At 43.7% G+C, this 18,096-nt stretch overlaps 1 protein-coding gene across 3 annotated transcripts in view; it reads left to right on the top strand.

The window, feature by feature from the left end:
- LOC140898673 (glutathione S-transferase theta-1-like) overlaps positions 1 to 17,338 on the top strand; it is a 34,596-nt gene extending 17,258 nt beyond the window's left edge. For all 3 annotated transcript variants that reach the window (XM_073312841.1, XM_073312840.1, XM_073312839.1), the window contains 4 exons: positions 7,533 to 7,620; positions 9,545 to 9,695; positions 15,368 to 15,544; positions 16,389 to 17,338. In XM_073312841.1, coding sequence (XP_073168942.1) covers positions 7,533 to 7,620; positions 9,545 to 9,695; positions 15,368 to 15,544; positions 16,389 to 16,589 — 617 coding nt within the window. In that variant the 3' untranslated portion in view covers positions 16,590 to 17,338. The remainder of the gene's footprint in view (positions 1 to 7,532; positions 7,621 to 9,544; positions 9,696 to 15,367; positions 15,545 to 16,388) is intronic.
- The last annotated feature ends 758 nt before the right edge of the window (positions 17,339 to 18,096 follow it).

Genomic DNA, 18,096 nt, shown 5'->3' with positions numbered 1-18,096 from the left:
CTCACTTCATCAGATGTTTACCGTGGAAACTGCAGCAGACTTTATATACACACAGAAATCATGAAACAATACCTCCTCCCACCCCACTGTCCTGCTGGTAATAGCTTATCTAAAGTGATCAACAGGTGGGCCATTTCCAGCACAAATCCAGGTTTTCTCACCCTCCACCTCCCCCCACAAATTTACTCTCCTGTTGGTGCTAGCCCATCCAAAGTGACAACTCTTTACATAATCAAGTCGGGCTATTTCCTGCATAGATCAAGGTTTTCTCACATCCCCCCCACCCCCATACACACACAAACTCACTCTCCTGCTGGTAATAGCTCATCTAAACTGACCATTCTCCAGGTTTAAATCCAAGTTAAACCAGAACATCTGGGGGGGGGGGGTAGGAAAAAACAAGAGGAAACAGGCTACCTTGCATAATGACTTAGCCACTCCCAGTCTCTATTTAAGCCTAAATTAATAGTATCCAATTTGCAAATGAATTCCAATTCAGCAGCCTGTGAAGGGGTGCACAGCCTAACTGAATCCATTCCACTAGTCCAGCCCCGGGAAACTTTGCCCGGCCTGTTGAGAGAGAGACGGATTCACTGCTAAGGCAATGGCATTATTTGAACTCCCTACTGCGGGGAGCTAAGGGAGAGGCCACTGTGGTTTGATTAGTGTGCTTCTATTCCTGGAATACCCACCTGACTCATCTGTATTGTGGCTGCTTCTGTGGCACTGCTAGGAATACCCTACAGCCATGTCTAGCAAGTTTAGTTGGTTCGTTACAGAGAATCTGCAGGGGAAGGACAGCCTGGGCACTGGACATTGTTTTGTTTAGAGATACCCTGAATGTCTGCATGGGAGCACGATATAGGACTGTGTATTTATCAGCTTGCTTCTGTTTAGACCCCCGCAATTGTTTAAAATGACTGTTACTCATTTACTGACTGCACCTTCCAGCTATATCCATCTGTCAGCTTTAGGGTGGCCATATTTCCCTATGCTGAATATTGGACTCCTGGTAAAATTACTCGTATTCAAGCTAGTTCAACGGCAATCAATGAGAACTATGCAGTACAAATGTTCAAATTAACATCAAGTTGACTGAGCCCCTGTTAAAAAGAAATACTGTGTAGTTAGATTCTATTTATTTACCTTCTTATCTTTTAGGCTTTAGGGTTCACATAGCGAGAGGTGACACACACACTCCTGTACACCTCTCTCACACAGGAGGGTGACCAACCAACCCGATGCTCCCTGCTCAGTGTTCTCCGCCCTCCCTGCCTGGGTGGGCCCCCGGGACGGACCCGGCTCTCATGGTACCTGGCAACACATGTGGGGGCGCACGCAGGGGCACATGCTCCCCCCCCCGATTTCTGCCAGGGTTCACACCAAATTGTGGCCAGCAGCAGCTTTTTGGCGCTGTGTGGGAGGGAAGGAATGGGAGCTGCTTCCAGCCGCAGCGGAGGTGGGGGAAGAGATGACCTGGGCTGTTGGTGAGCTTAGAGCTCTGTCCGGGGGCTGGTTCTCCGCACAGCACTGGCAGCGGGATGCACCCCACCGGGGGGAATATGGAGGAGCAGTGGGTCTGGGGGAGGTGAAGGGGCAAAGCAGGGAGAGGACAGTGAGAGGGGGAGTATGTAAAGGGCCAGTGGGTGGGCAGCAGCGGTGACACATAACCGGACGCCGCCTGGTGCCTGCCCGCACTCACCAGCCACCGCAGCTCGCAGCCAGTGCCAGCTGGAAATGGGACAGGGGATGGGGCCCTGCTGGCCAAGAGCCGGCACGCAGCAGGGACTGCACTGATGGATCAGCAAGGGAGCACCCGACCCTGTGCGCTGCAGCTTTGCCCCGCCACCAAACTTGTACCACCACCCCCACCGTCGGCCACTGGACCCCTCCCACTCACCGCTGGTGGGCAGGTGGCTGGTGGGCAGGGATCATGCGGGGTGGGGGAGGCAGAAAATACGGGACAATTTGCCTGTTTTTAAGAAAAAATCAGGACACCTGCATGAGGGCTTAAATATGGGACTGCCCCTTTAAAAACAGGACATCTGGTCACCCTGATCAACTTTGAAACAAAAAAGTGGAGTTCTCAGACATGTGAGTCCTGGGAGAATGGCTGGCCATGGCGAATAGATTGATTTTTCTCTTTTCTGTAAAATATGTTACCCACTTTGCTCTTTCCCTTCTGTCTAGTAAACTTCCTTTCCCCTAAGGTCTTATACTTAGGAGTCCTCATTGTTAGTATCCTAACAAGTTTTTTGATTCCATGAACAACTGTGTATGCTACCTATTGAAATTGCTCTAGGAGGCAGGGCAACCACCCTTGTGTACATAACCCCAAGAGAGCTGGAGGTGCTGCTTTGAAATCATTAATTATTTGCAGCGGATCTGGTTCCCATTCAGAAGATGACTCCACAAGTCAGGTCAACACCATGTGACCTGTGAACAGGCTTCTCACATATACTGACCAGCACAGCCTAGTACAGGGATGGGCAACTTTTGGCACACAGCCCATCAGGGAAAGCCACTGGCAGGCTGGGATGGTTTGTTTACCTGCAGTGTCCGCAGGTTCGGCCTATCGCAGCTCCCACTGGCTGGGTTTCACCATTCCAGGCCAATGGGGGCTACAGGAAGCAGCACGAGCCGAGGGACATGCTGGCTGCCGCTTCCCGCAGCCCCCATTGTTGGGGGCGAGGGAACGGCAAATCCCGGCCAATGGGATCTGCGATCGGCCAAACCTGCGGATGCCGAAGGTAAACAAACCATCCCAGCCCACCAGTAGCTTTCCCTGACGGGCTGCGGGCCAAAGGTTGCCGATCCCTGGCCTAGTAGAATGGGGCTACAGTGTTATGTCTGCTAAATTGCAAATATAAAGATCAGTCATAATAATTATCTTTATACATAAATAAATAAACCATTAATCCCATTGAAGCAATGTGAAACCAGTGTTGGTATTAAAGCTTTTCTTTGCAAACCTGAATGGCTTGCTGCAGAGCCATGTGACAGAAATCTCAGCAAGGCTGTATTGTATATGTAAAGCCATCATGAAACAAAAAAATTAGATGTAATTTCTCATTTGTGACAATGGCAGCATGAGAGCTTCCTGTAAGAGGCTCTGAACCAGTCTCCAAGCTGCTTTAATGATTTAGTAGTTCCATCAAGGACACTAATTTTAAGTTCTTAATAGGACTGTTAATAATTAAAGCAGCTTGGAAGCTGGTTCAGAGTATTACACATGGAGCTCTCCTGCTGCCACTGTGATAAAGGACATCATTACTCAGTCGCCGGCTGCCTCTAACAATAGGCTCAGACACCAGGGATAACTAGCATAAAGCGTATATATAAATTCACAGTGCATTTGCTTTGAAAGGTGTTTGTTACCTTGTGAACTTAGACTGCAGGGAAACATGGATGCTGTTTCCCTTTAACCTAAGACCATGATGAACCTACTGTCCAGGATGCACATGCTAATTCCCACATACAGAATCCCCACATTCTGGGATCTTTTGTCTCACTAACATGGACAACAACTAAATCCTCATAGAGACAACTCCCTACAGCCTGCTCTGTCTGTTACAGAATCCAAAAGCCAACCCTAGCTCTGCAGGGAGCTCACTCGGTCAACAGAGCTCAAAATATTGGAGATAATAACCCTTGCCCTTGTACTTTGCCTCAGGGCTGTTCTTTTCTTTGGAAATTTGTTTGAGCCTCTCAGTTAATAGATTTGTTTAACATCAGTGACTATTTGGGGTGGTGAGAGATGCTAGAATGAGACCCCCAAAGAAATCCCCCTTCTGCACAGGATAGCTACAGCAGCTGCGGTGCAGGTCTCACCACTCAGCCCTCCTACCGTGCCTCAACCCTGCTCTGCTGATCTTCACTTTCCTTGGCTGATTCCAGTATTGTTGACCTCAAGTGCCATGAGTCAGACCCCAAAAAATCATGAGGGTTTTTGTTTTTTTTTAAAGGTGATACTGTGGTTTTTCGGTCTGACTTTTGATTTTTTAACTCCTCCTGCCCATCCCCTTTGTGTCTGTGAGGTGGTGATGGTGGGGCTATCCATAAGTTACATAAGGGGGTGGGTGGGTCCTTAATTTTGTGTGTTTGTTTCAGTGTTATTACAACATGTTACAAGAGGTGGGTGGGGCTTGAAAATAATAAAAAGATGTATTACATAATTTATGGACAGCCCGTGTGTGTAGTGTCTGTGCATGCCCGTGTGTGCCTGCCTGCCTGGCTGTGTATGACAACCGGTGTTGATTACTTTCCCAGATTTATTGGGTGAGGTGATTTTGGCCTCTGCTGCAGGAACTCTCACCCCACATCTGCCCATCTCCTACCCAGCAATTAATTCTGCCCCAGCCCCAACCTCCAAATCAGTCCTGCCTCCCAGAGCTCATCAGTTCAGCCCCCGCCCCCATCCGCCCAGCCTCACCTCTGCTCCTTCTAGGGTTCTGCACCCCACTCCCAGGCCTGGGGGCTGCCGTGGGGTCCCCTCTCCGCCTGCCCAGGGCCAGTGTTGCAGCAAGGGACGCGGGAGGAGGGAGCAGAGCTGCCCTGAGGGCTGGGCTCTTTCCGCTGCCCCCTCCCCTCCTGTGAGAATGGCTTTGGGTTGCTGCGGTGAGAGAGGGAGTGAGCGCTAGCTCTCCTGTAGGTGGTCACTCAGCCCAAGAAGGCGGGCAAGTAGGGAAGTCAGCCAGTCAGAGGGCTTTTCCCCTCAGGCCAGGCAAGGTTTCAATTCACTGGAAGGCGGGAAATTTTCCCCTCATGCCAGTTGGGCTCCAGCTCAGCCCCAGTCCTGTCCCATGTGGCAACACTGCGGGCTGGCTCGGTCCTCAGCTGCTCTTAACCCTGCCCGCAAGAGGCCTGCGGTGGAGAGCACAGGTTCAGCCGTGCCCCTTGAGGGGCTCAGCAGGAACACTGGGCCTAGCGACACCCCCACCGGGAGCCCTGACTGAGCTAGACAAGGACATAGGGGCTTGGGGTTTAGTCCCCACTTGCTACCTGCCCCAGCAATACTCCAGTAGGTGCCCCTGAGCCAAATTACACTCAAGGGAGTGTGGGGTGGAAAAGGGTGATTTTAAATGGTTGGAAGCCAAGTAATTTCATTTGAAAAATTACTAACGATATTGTGTTTTAAGAAACACGCAAAAGTCGGCCAGCCCTTACTAGTCATCCCTCTTACAGCCACCTCAGGGATGTGACTCTCACCATTTGAGTCGCAGGGGTTCTTTTACAAACCCTTGGGGACACCATGACTGAGACCATGCAAAATCACAATTATTAAGCATGGCTATTTTATGATTAAAGAAAGGAAAAGAAAATCTAAAACAAAACAAATGATAGAACATCAGGGATCAACTGGTTACTTCCGTTACAATCTCATTGAATCATAGAAATGTAGGGCTGGAAGAAACACTAGAAAGTCTTTGAGTCCAGCCCCTTTTGCTGAGGCAGGACAAATAAACCAAGACCATCCTGACAGGTGTTTGTCTGACGTTTTCTTAAAAACCTCCAATACTGGGGAGTCCACAACTGCCCTTGGAAGGCTATTGCAGAGCTTAACAACCCTTAGAGTTAGAAAGTTTTCCCTAATATCTAACCTAGATCTCTCTTGCTGCAGATTAAGCCCATTACGTCTTGTCCTACTTTCAGTGGTCCTGGAGAGCAACTGATCATCATCCTCTTTACTATAGACCTTAACATATTTGAATGCTGTTACCAGGTACCCCCTCAGTCTTCTTTTCTCAAGACTAAAAATACCCAGTTTTCTTAACCTTTCCCCAGAGGTCAGGTTTTCTAAACCTTTTATTAATTGTGTTGTTCTCCTCTGGACTCTCTCCAATTTGTGAACATCTTTCCCAAAGTGTAACACCTACAATTAGACACAGTAGTCCATCTGAGGCCTCGCTAGTGCCAAGTAGAGCAGGACAATTACCACCTGTGTCTTACATACAACGTTTCTGTTAAGGCACCCCAGAATTATATTAGCTTAGTGAGGCCTACTGTGTCCAATTCTGGGTTCCACACTTTGGAAAATATGTTCACAAATTGGAGAGAGTCCAGAGGAGAGCAACACAATTAAAAGGTTTAGAAAACCTGACCTCTGGGGAAAGGTTAAGAAAACTGGGTATGTTTAGGCTTGAGAAAAGAGGACTGAGGGGGGACCTGGTTATTGGCTCATATTCATTTTGTGATCCACTATCCTTTTCAGTAGTACTACTGCCTAGCCAGTTGTTTCCCATTTTGTAGTGGTACATTTGATTTTCTTCCTCCTTTCCTTTGCATTTGTCTCTATTGAATTTCATCCTGTTTATTTCAGACCAATTCTCTAACTCGTCAAGGTAGTTTTGAATTCTAATCCTGTCCTCCGAAGTGCTTGCAACCTCTCCCAGCTTGGTGTCATTCACAAAGTTTATAAGCATAATCTCCACTCCATTATCCAAGTCATTAATAAAAATATTGAATAGTACCAGACCCTGTGGGACTCCACTAGATGATACATCCTCCCAGTCTGACAGCAAACCATCTCTTTTATATGTCTCTCTTTGCAGTGGAGAGCGTTTAACAAAGATTACACCCTGGAGAGTGAGGAGCACTTTCCTGATATAGTATACATATCTACTGTACCAGCAAAGCACTCCTAATACGGATGCAGTTATACTGGCATGATGCTTATTCCAGTCCCCAACCTTCACTCCCAGTTAAATAAGATTTCCCGGTAAGCGCATGTTTTTGCCAGTATAATGCACTACAAGCATCTCCCAGCAGAGCTATGTGGGTCAGGGATTACACCTCATCACACTGCTGATTGACAGCGGTATGTGTATATATATATATATATATATATACACACACACGCACACCTCCGTGTTATCATGGACAGGAAATTTCCCACATTCCATTGTCTCATTATGTACCCTATTTTTCTTTCTTATCCAGTTTGCACGTTTTCCAAGGTTCTTGAACATCTATAGCAAAATATTTCTAGAAAAACTGCAAAAATTATAGTTACCTATTAATTTTAGCAAACCTCAACTAAACATTACCTTGTCCTTGATGATTTTCACATGTATCAAGAACAAGAGCCTAATCACAGTTTAATACATTTCTAGTGCAAAGCATGGTAGAAGGGTGATTCATACAGCTTAAATAGAGGGCCTTTAAAAATACATAATATTTGCTCCATAATATAAACTATATAATACTAACTAACTAGCACTGACAGGAATCAAATGTCTGAATCCTAATGCAACATCCTGAACTGCTCCATGCCATTGGCAGACCTGAGCAGTTTGCAAAGTTCACAGATAGCTTATGTTCTGACTCTTTAATTTATGCCCCTTTTTAATCTGAAACATGCACATGTAGGAAAACTCTAACAGAACACCATGAAGTGAAGGCAGAATGTTCTTATGGGTTTGACTGATCCTCATTCATGCATGGTCTAGTTACGTATAAGCTAGGTGCTTGCTTCAGTTTTCACAGGTTTAGATACTTCTGACCATGGACTATCATATTTTAATTGTTTTTAGGGCAACATTATAGGGAAGAGTTTGGCAAAGTGAACATCCTAAAGAAAGTGCCAGCACTGAAGGATGGAGTCTTCACCTTAGCAGAGAGGTAAGAATTCAATCCCCAAATACCATTACTGAGGGATAAGCTAATTAAATTCAGGGGTTGGGAAGTATCATTCCCTATGTCTGATTAAAAAGAAAATTCAGAATTTGCCATATGCATTTATGGATTAGACAGATTGATGGTCTGCTTTAGTATCTCAGCTCCTATGTTCCTGCAAAGAAAGGAGATGGTAGGGACTTGACTCACATGCAGTGTTATCATTTAGATGTTTAAAGCTGGGAATGGGCAATGGGATGGGTCACTTGATGATTACCTGTTCTGTTCAGTTTCTCTGAAGCACCTGGCATTGGCCACTGTCAGATGACAGCATACTGGGCTAGATGGACATTTGGTCTAACCCAGTATGACCATTCTTGTGTTCTTATGTTCTTAAATCTATGCACATATTTCAAATATATGATATGATTCAGACTTGGAGCTGGTCCTCTTTGGTTAGATGTAATTGAAATTGTGGAGTAGCCATTTCTAGCTTAATTGGTCGTTATTTATGGGGAACCAAGGATTTTCTAGCATGGGCTGGAGCAGGACAATACAGTGTTTGTCTCATGTGCCTCTCTGCTGGCCCTGAAGCGGTTAATTTAACTGACACTCATGCTTGGGCTGTGGGTGCCCACTTAAAATGTTTTGCAATTACCTTTTCACATTTGAAACCTCTTGACACTGCCAAAAAATGATAAAAATCATACACAAAGATTTAAAATTCGTACCTTTTAACATCTCAGGTTATTGTAATAAAAAATCTCATTTACTTTGTTTGCTTTTCTGCATTTGTTAGCTTCCATGATGAAAACATACTATTGTTATTTTGTATGATTTGTGTTACCATAGCACCTAGGATCTTAGGCATGGGTTTTGCCATCTGGTTCTCATGTGCATGCACTACACAACAAAGTCTTGGGTTACGAACACTGCAGAGGAATGTTTAAAGCTAAACAAACAAAAAAAACTTTTACTCTGAAATACAAAATCATGGCAACATTTCTGTTTATGTTAGTCACTCAGATACTACAGCGACAAAGGTCATATAAGCATCAGACAGAAAAAACCTCGTTTTTATTTTACAAAATGACCTGTCTGCATCCTTTGAAAAGCCTTATCTCAGCAGGCTTACACTGTCATCATGCTAAAATAGTTCAATGATATCTGTATCAAAATGGCAAGGGCTGCCTGTATTTTCTTTCTTTACTTTTGTCAGTATAGATTTTTCTATGGGACTCACTCCCCAGCACAATAGCTGACCATACATCATTGCAAATTACCAAGATTTTTAACCGGCTGATTTCTCCTGCCTGCTCGTGATGACACAAACACTGGATGGCAACAAACACCAAGGGCCGGATCCTGCAAGCTCTCTGTGCAAGCAATTCCCTTGAACTCACGAGGGTGGGTGGGGAGATCTTGCAAGATAGGGCCTTTATGAAGATGATTGGAGGGGGATGCCACTTAAAGAGAGCTTCTGTGGGTACACAAACCCCTTGGAAATCTGCAGTGATGAGAGAGGCATCAGAAAAGTACAGCTGCTAATGGGTTTTTAGCAAAATATTGTCTACAGATTATTATTAGTGTTAGCAGTAGTAATAGCAGTGTTAGTGGAGTGCCTAGGATCACTAGTCATGGACCAGGACTCCATTGTGCTAGGCACTGTACAAACACTGGTTTCATCTTGAGGCTTAATTTTCCTACAGGTTAAAGTTCTGAAAGGAGCCTACAACAGTTCGGTGCCCAGCTCGGACTGACTGTCCGTGGGAATTGAGTGGCTCCCTCCATTAGGCTCCTTTGAAAATCCAAGCCCCAACACTTTTTAGTGGAAGCAACATTAGGAAAGGGGGAGGAGAGATTGATGCAGCTGAATATATTCTTTCACCTTATCTGCCCCACTGTTTGTCTCCCGTTAATTTCTGGACAGCACTGCAATTCTTCTGTATCTGAGCAGGAAGTACAACACCCCTGATCACTGGTACCCGTCTGACATACAGAAACGGGCCCGGGTAGATGAATACCTGTCATGGCATCATACCAACATCCGGGCTAATGCTCCCAAGACCTTGTGGATCAAGGTAAGAAGATTAAATGCTAAAAGCTCAGAATACTAGTATTTCCTCACTGGACATGGGACATTTAAACAGCTCCTATACAAAGCAAGTTTGTCTCCCCAAAATAGCACACTTGGCCCCATACCCAGCTGAGAGGAAACTCACTTAGGCAATTGTTCCCAGTTCCTTAGTATTTGGATGAGGGAAGGAAGGCTTTGGTAACAACTTTCCCTTAAAAATATCAGTCTAACACAGAAGGTCTGAACCTCACCAGGGAAGCACAGATCTTTATAGATCTTCAGAAAGGGAAGCTGCTTCAGTGCAGGCTGTACAAGCCCACCCAGACCCGGTACCCTAGGGATTACTCAGGCAGCTAGTCCCTGCTGAAGCCTGCGCTGCTGCACCTTCACCGCTAGATTAAAGATCGCTCAGGTATGTGTACACAAACCGCATCACACCCTGTGGTTTTAGTATAGACATAGCCAAAGAGAGAGCTTGGAGGTGTGAATAGAGCCTGGGTTCCTTTTGCTTCCCTTGTGCATGCTCTGCAAAACAAAGCTGAAAGGCTTGTATTCTTTAATCACAGCTCCCCTGCAGACTCACCAATTATGAAATCTGTAGGAGACTGTCTGCTTCCAGCACACACAGATGCTAGTCCAAAATGGGAACAAGAATAGAAATAATGGGGTTACACTCTGTGCGGAGAGTTGCCAGTAAACATGTAATAATTTCATCTTGCTTGTTGTAACTTTGCCCTTGTCAGTAATTGACTAAACACTTTGGGGCTTGTTTAGCTTCCTGTTCTGTTGACATGGGAGTACAGTTGGCTAAACGCCACAAAGAAGAAACACAAATATAAGTCACGTATGCAACATACAATTGCTTCCAATCTCTGCAACCTGCTCTCACAAGGCTTCAAAGAAAATTAAAAATGGAAGTTAAACCCTATTGAGGAAACAAGAAAGGAGCAAAAACTCTGACGAGTGAAGTCTAAAAATATAATTAGGAAGGCCAAAAAAAAGTGAACAGTTAGCCAAAGACTCAAAAAGTAATAGCAAAAAAATTTTAAGTACATCAGAAGCAGGAGGCCTGATAAACAATCAGTGGGGCCCTGGGATGATCAAGATACTAAAGGAGCACTCAAGGACGATAAGGCCATTGAGGAGAAACTAAATTAACTCTTTGCATCAGTCTTCACTGCTGAGGATGTGAGGGAGATTCCCATTCTTTTTAGAGCCATTCTTTTTAGGTGACAAATCTGAGGAACTGTCCCAGATTGAGGTGTCATTAAAGGAGGTTTTGGAACAAATTGATAAGTTAAACAGTAATAAGTCACCAGGACCAGCTGGTATTCACCCAAGAGTTCTGAAGGAACTCAAATGTGAAATTGCAGAACTAGTAACTGTGGTTTGTAACCTATTGTTTAAATCAGCTTCTGTAACAAATGACTGGAGGATGGCAAATTTGACATCAATTTTTAAAAAGGGCTCCAGAGGTGATCCTGGCAATTACAGGCCAGTAAGCCTAACTTCAGTACCAGGCAAACTGGTTGAAACTATAGGAAAGAACAGAATTGTCAGACACATAGATGAACATAATTTGTTATGGAAGAGACAACATATGTTTTGTAAAGGGAAATCTTGCCTCACCAATCTACTGGAATTCTCTGAGGGGGTCAACAAGCATGTGGACAAGGGGGATACAGTGGATATAGTGTACTTAGATTTCCAGAAAGCCTTTGACAAGGTCCCTCACCAAAAGCTCTTAAACAAAGTAAGCTGTCATGGGATAAGAGGGAAGGTTCTCTCATGGATCGGTAACTGGTTAAAAGATAGGAAACAAAGGGTAGGAATAAATGGTCAGTTTTCAGAATGGAGAGAGGTAAACAGTGGTGTCCCCCAGGGGTCTGTACTGGGGCCAATCCTATTCAACATATTCATAAATGATCTGGGAAAAGGTGTAAACAGTGAGGTGGCAACATTTGCAGATGATACAAAACTGCTCAAGATAGTTAAGTCCAAAGCGGACTGAAGAGCTGTAAAAGGATCTCACAAAACTGGCTGACTAGGCAACAAAATGACAGATGAAATTCAATGTTGATAAATGCAAAGTAATGCACATTGGAAAACATCATCCCAACTATACATATAAAATATAAATAAGCTGTTACCCCTTAAGAAAGAGATCTTGGAGTCATTGTGGATAGTTCTCTGAAAACATCCACTCAATGTCCAGTGGCAGTCAAAAAAGCTAACAGAATGTTGGGCATCATTAAGAAAGGGATAGATAATAAGACAGAAAGTATTATATATATAAATATCTATATAAATATCTATATAAATCCATGGTTCGCCCACATTTTGAATACTGTGTGCAGATGTGGTCGTCCCATCTCAAAAAAGATATATTGGAATGGGAAAAGGTTTAGAAAGGGGCAACAAAAATGATTAGGCGTATGGAACAGCTTCCGTATGAGGAGAGATTAATCAGATTGGGACTTGTCATCTTGGAAAAGAGATGACTAAGAGGTGATATGATAGAGGTCTATAAAATCATGACTGGTGTGGAGAGAGTAAATAAGGAAGTGTTATTTACTCCTTCTCATAACACAAGAACTGGAGGTCACCAAATGAAATTAATAGCAGCAGGTTTAAAATAAACAAAAGGATGTATTTCTGCACACAACACACAGTCAGTCTGTGGAACTCTTTGCCACAGGATGTTGTGAAGGCCAAGACTATAACAGGCTTCAAAAAAGAACTAGATAAATTCATGGAGGATAGGTCCATCAATGGCTATTAGTCAGGAAGGACAGGGATGGTGTCCCTAGCCTCTGTTTGCTGGAAGCTGGGAATGGGTGACGGGATGGATCATTTGATGATTACCTGTTCTGTTCATTCCCTCTGGGGCACCTGGCATTGGCCAGAGTTGGAAGACAGGTTACTGAGGTACATGGACCTTTGGTCTGACCCAGTATGGCCATTTTTATGTGCTTATGTTCTAATCCAACTTAATCTCGCTGCTGATTAGATAACCCTGGTCCAGGAAGTAGCTGCTGGAACACTGGAGGTAGGGAAGGATATAAAACCACTCTGTAGCACAGGGCACACTAACTAGGATATGGGAGAAGACAAACTGTCCCTAGAATGGGAAAAGGAGGAAGATGCTGTCCCAAGCCACTACACAGAAATGCTATGATTCACCGTTGGAACATCTGACCTAGGAATGTATGGGATTATCTATACCAGAAGTCTTTAAATCAAGACTGGATATCTTTCTAAAAGATATGCTATAGCTCAAACAGATGTTATGGGCTTGATGGAGAAATTGCAGGATGAGGTTTACTGGCCTGTGATATGCAAGAGAACCGACTAGATGATCTTAACGGTCCCTTCTGGCCTGAAAGATCTATGACACATCCAGTTCTGAATAAACTATGCTGAGCTCCAGCATTGCTTCTGAACCAAGTAATAAAACTTCTTCTTGATTCACTTGGTGATCCCTGGAAAATAAATGCAGGATTTGTATCTTTTTAATTTATAATATCAAATTAAAACCATATGACTGTTGTGTCCCTTGCCATGGAGAAGAGCCAGGCGTTGGGTGGAGTAAACACAGAGGGGATTCTTTATTCAGGATGCCGGACTTACAAAGACCTTGTAGCAACCTTTGATTCTAACTGGGAATGTAAATAACCATTAGAACAGGATACCAAGGGGTGTGTACGTTCTCCATCAGTTGGAGTCTTTCAATCAAGACGGGATGTCTTTCTAAAAAACAAAAATACTGTAGTTCAGCCACAAGTTATCTTTATGCAGGAATCACTGGGTGAAGTTCAATGGCAAAGGTAACACTAGATGATCATAATGGTCCCTTCTGGCCTTGAAATCTATGAATATATAGCCCACATGCTAAGGAACACTGCTTGTGCTTCATATTGTTGCCACATAGAATCTGCTTAAATTCTGGCCTGGATTAAGCAATCATGGAATGAATTGCTGTATATGCTAATGATTAGGAGACATTTGCTCCCAGTTTCACCTGCAAAAATCTGTGATCAGAGTTCTGCTTTCCTGTCACGGTGCCTGGTATGTGGCTACAAAAGAAAGAGAAAATCTCAGGTCAGACTGTCAGAAAACAGGGCCGATACCCCAAACTGGCGGTATATTCTATAATTAGATTTCACCAAACCAGTAACAAATGTGCGCTCCTGGACTACTGAATTAGTCTAACCATGGAGCCATGACCAGTCCCCTTAAGCTCTCCAGCACCTTTTTATCACCCAGATAAAGTGGACTTTATGATGAAAGTTTATTAAAACCAGAAATCACCAAAGCCAATTTCTCTAGTAAACTAACCTAATATTTATTAGCTAAGAAAAAGAAATGAGCATTACTGAGAGGTTAAAGCAGGTAAAATACATAACAGGTGAGTCAAAGTTTGTAAGTCCAAAGTGACAGCAGAGATGGTGTATCTGCTTAGTTCTCCATAAGTCTCTCAGGGCTTCCCAAAATGGCTTTGGGGACCTCTCTCTTTTATTTGGAACACCCCCTAACAGCATCCAAATGGATGAGAGATGCAGAATCATTCTCAGGTTCCCTTTTTATAGTTGAAAAGTCTGGCAAGCGTTTCCATCACTGCAGGGGTCTTGTTTTATTGATTAAATGCAGACCAAGTTTGTAGATCTTCCATTGTCTTACATAATGATCCATACTTTGAAGTTAACAACCTTTTCATTTAAAGTTTAAGGCTTCACACCCCGGTTGATGGGCCATTCAATTATTGTGACATCCTAATACATTTAGTTATAGACATCCAGACAATTTCATTAGTTTTCATGAACAATGTGACAACTCTTATCCTAACACATCTTTGATCTAAGGCAGGGATCTAAGGGGTTCTCAAACTTCATTGCACCACGACCCCCTTCTGACAACAAAAATTACTACATGACCCCCAGTGTGTGGGGGGGAGAGAGTGGGGGACAAAGCCCAAGCCCAGAGGCTGCAACCCCAGGCTGAGTGCCTGTAACCTGAGCCCCACCACCCAGAGATGAAGCCCTCAGGTTTCAACCCCAGGGGTTAGGCTCAGGCTTCGGCTCTGGTGACTCCATTAAAATGGGGTCGTGACTCACTTTGGAGTCCTGACCCACAGTTTGAGAACTGCTGATCTAAGGTTAATTAAGTACAAAGATAGCAATTACAGGAAACAGGTGAAGACAATAACATAATTTCACTAGCTTTCACGCATCTAAAGCAAATGTAATTACCAGGTACATGTAATATGATAACATCCCTTTTTGTTCTGTTCTAACAAGTGAATTTGTACACTTAATACTTCCTTGAGGTTTTGACCTGAGCTGGCTAGCTGTCAGCTCCACTTTCCCAAAATAAACAAGAGGCTTAACCAGAAGCCATAGCAGGAGGAAGCTGTGAAGTTGTGAAACACTGAGGGTTTTTATTCTGTGCACTGCTTTGGACACGATTGCTTTGACTGTGAGCATTTTGAAGGATAAAGGATCATCTTTTAATGAAAGCTGAGATCTTGCCACATGTGAATATAGCATCACTTCAAACTGATCCTAGATTGTATGACGTGATGATCGGTAAATTTAGTGGATCCCATTTGCAAAGGCAAAGGAAATCCAGTGCAAGTATATCTATGGAGGCTAAGTCTATTCCCTTCTCCCTAAACAGGTGCTCATTCCCCTCTTCACAGGCCAGACACTGCCTCCGGAGAAGCTGCAGGAGGTTATGGATGAGCTGGCTATTTCCCTGAAGCAATTTGAGGAGAAATTCCTTCAGAACAAGCCGTTCATCCTGGGCAGTGAGATCTCCCTGGCAGACCTAGTGGCTATTGTGGAGCTCATGCAGGTGAGTAGTGGATTGTAATCATGAAGACTCAGCACAAGGAAAAGATGGTATTGTCTAACTACCTGGGGATGAGCAGCATGTTTCCCTAGAGCAGGAATGCAGATCTAATTCAGCAGAGGGCTGGATTCCTATATTAAAATATTGTCCTCCAGACCTACCTATTCTTCCCCACAGCAGACCCACAAGATACCAACTTGAAACTCCTCCAGTAGCAAAGCTGGGGGGAGCTTTTTTTTTTAATCAAATTAAGTGGATCATACCGAGATTGGTTGCTCGGTCCCAGGCCATCAGAGCTGGGATCCTGCAGAGCAAGAGCATTTCCCGCTCTTAATTCCATGTCCCAGTGACTAACAAATAGCAGTGCTGCATCTCTGCAGTGAAGAATTTCAGAGGGTGGGACAGGCAGAAAGTAGAGGGGAAGCCCCCCAACTAAAACCTCAGCTTAAGTTACAATGGTGGTGGTGGTCTCATATGTTGCTACCTGGTTTAGCATTCCTCACTACAAATAACAAGTAGGCAATAGCATTCACCAATGGGATCTCTAGCCCCATCTCTTTAATGCTGTTGCTGAGCATTACTCAAATAAGTGTTAGCCACATCCTGTGTCATCATCAAGTAAAAGGGGCCACTGTTGTCAGGAGTGGATTTGGGACTATTAAAACGCATGAAGAAATACAGTCCAGTTGGGTTTTTTTCCAGATGCACAGGTAGACTAGGAGATCTCCCAACCTTTCTGATTCTCTTCCATGAGTTCCCCCTGACCCCACCCCACACACACACTTAGTGGTGACTTCCCTTGTGGAAGCTTCAGCATTTCTCACTTCAGTTACGTCTCTCTATGCAGCCCATTGGAGTAGGTTGTGACATCTTTGAAGACAGACCCAAGCTGTCAGAATGGCGCAACCGGGTGGAGGAAGCTGTGGGGAAGGAACTCTTCCAGGAAGCACACGAGATTATCCTGAATATCAAGGAACTCAGCAACATCCAAATTGACCCACAGCTGAAAGAGCATCTGGCGCCTGTGCTGAGGAAAATAATGAAATGAGCTAACGTTCTGTTACCATTTGATCTGCATCTTTCCACCATCTTGCTCCCCCAACCCCCTCTCCAGCACCATGAGTAAGTGCCCTTCATAAGGAGGAAAGAACACTGCAGCACTTTCCATGTGAAAAATGCAACCCTCCCTTAGTCCATTGTAGCATCCTCAGGGACAGAAGCTGGGGAAATCTTAGAATCTGAAGCTGTAAATTCACAGGAAGCATCTGAGAACAAATAAAGAGGCAGCAAATCTTTTCGGGGGGAGGGCTTTGTGACTTTTTTGTTGTCATATTTGCTTTCAGGTGATCTGTACCAATAACACATAAACCTTCTGGAACTGCAGCAAAATTAAGGAGGCAGTGATGAGAAAACTATACAAAGACTTTGGATTCTGCTGAAAACACCCAATTGTGAAAGAATCCTAAATGGGTGGAATCTGTATTTCTGTATGCTTATATTCATGATTTCCTGTTGTCCTTGAACCTTCTCCTGAAGTCCTTGCTCAGGCAAAACTCTCTCCCCCTTGTCAATGAAAATATCATGACTAAAAACTTCAATATTTTACACCCTCTTTCCTTTCAAGTATTTACTATCTCAGCTATTTAGATGGTTGTTGCTGAAGTTTTCTACAATGTCATTATGGTTCTAATGGCGCTACTGCACTAGGTTTTAAGTTCTAAAAGACCCTGAAAGCATTTTTATAAATTTAAATTGTGTGTGTATGGAGTAATGTGGTGTTTAATTCCTTCCCAAACTGAGAATGTATATGATAAATTTCAACCTGAATCTAAATTTTATCAACAAGCTAAAATTAGGTTTTGTGGCAAGAAAATGTTTTTATTTATATTTTTCCTATAAAATTATAAAGTACAGCTATGAGTGAAACTTAAAAAGGTGTGACATTTATTTCTTTCAGATTCAAGAGAGACAGCATGCATTTATGAGAGCTAAGATTTTGAGAGACCTTTGCACAACTCTTCCATTCAGAGAGTAAGAGTCATCATTGGTTCTCTGAGGATGAGGGCTTTGCGGATGAATTTACCAGATGAGACCATGTGTTTCTTCTATGCTTTGTCTTTTTGCTGTGTACATACACACCCATACACTTGTTAATGGTCTGCTCCTAAGGAAAAGAAATTGTCTTTAGTTTATTAGAGAGACAAGGTTGGTGAATAATATCTTTTATTGAACCAACTTCTGTTGGTGAGAGAGACAAGCTTTCAAGCTACCCAGAACTCTTCCTCAAGTCTGGGAAAGGTACTCAGAGTGTCACAGCTAAATACAAGGTGGAACAGATAGTTTAGCTTAAGTAGTTAGCACATTTCCAAGAGACCATTCAAAGTGATGTGGCCTGTTAACACCCCTGTAGTCATAGGACAAAAACTGGCATTCGTGGGTTACAGATAGTTGTAATAAGCCATAAATCCAGTATCTTTATTAAGACCATGACTTTTAGTGTCTAGTAAAGTTACGAATTTAAGTTCCTAGGCTCATCTGTTGAAAGTGCTGTGCAG

Source organism: Lepidochelys kempii, chromosome 15 (assembly GCF_965140265.1).
Source record: "Lepidochelys kempii isolate rLepKem1 chromosome 15, rLepKem1.hap2, whole genome shotgun sequence".
Classification (NCBI taxonomy): Eukaryota; Metazoa; Chordata; order Testudines; family Cheloniidae; genus Lepidochelys; species Lepidochelys kempii.
The sequence above is the reverse complement of the archived record's forward strand: the minus strand, read 5'-3'. Positions and strand labels throughout refer to the sequence as shown.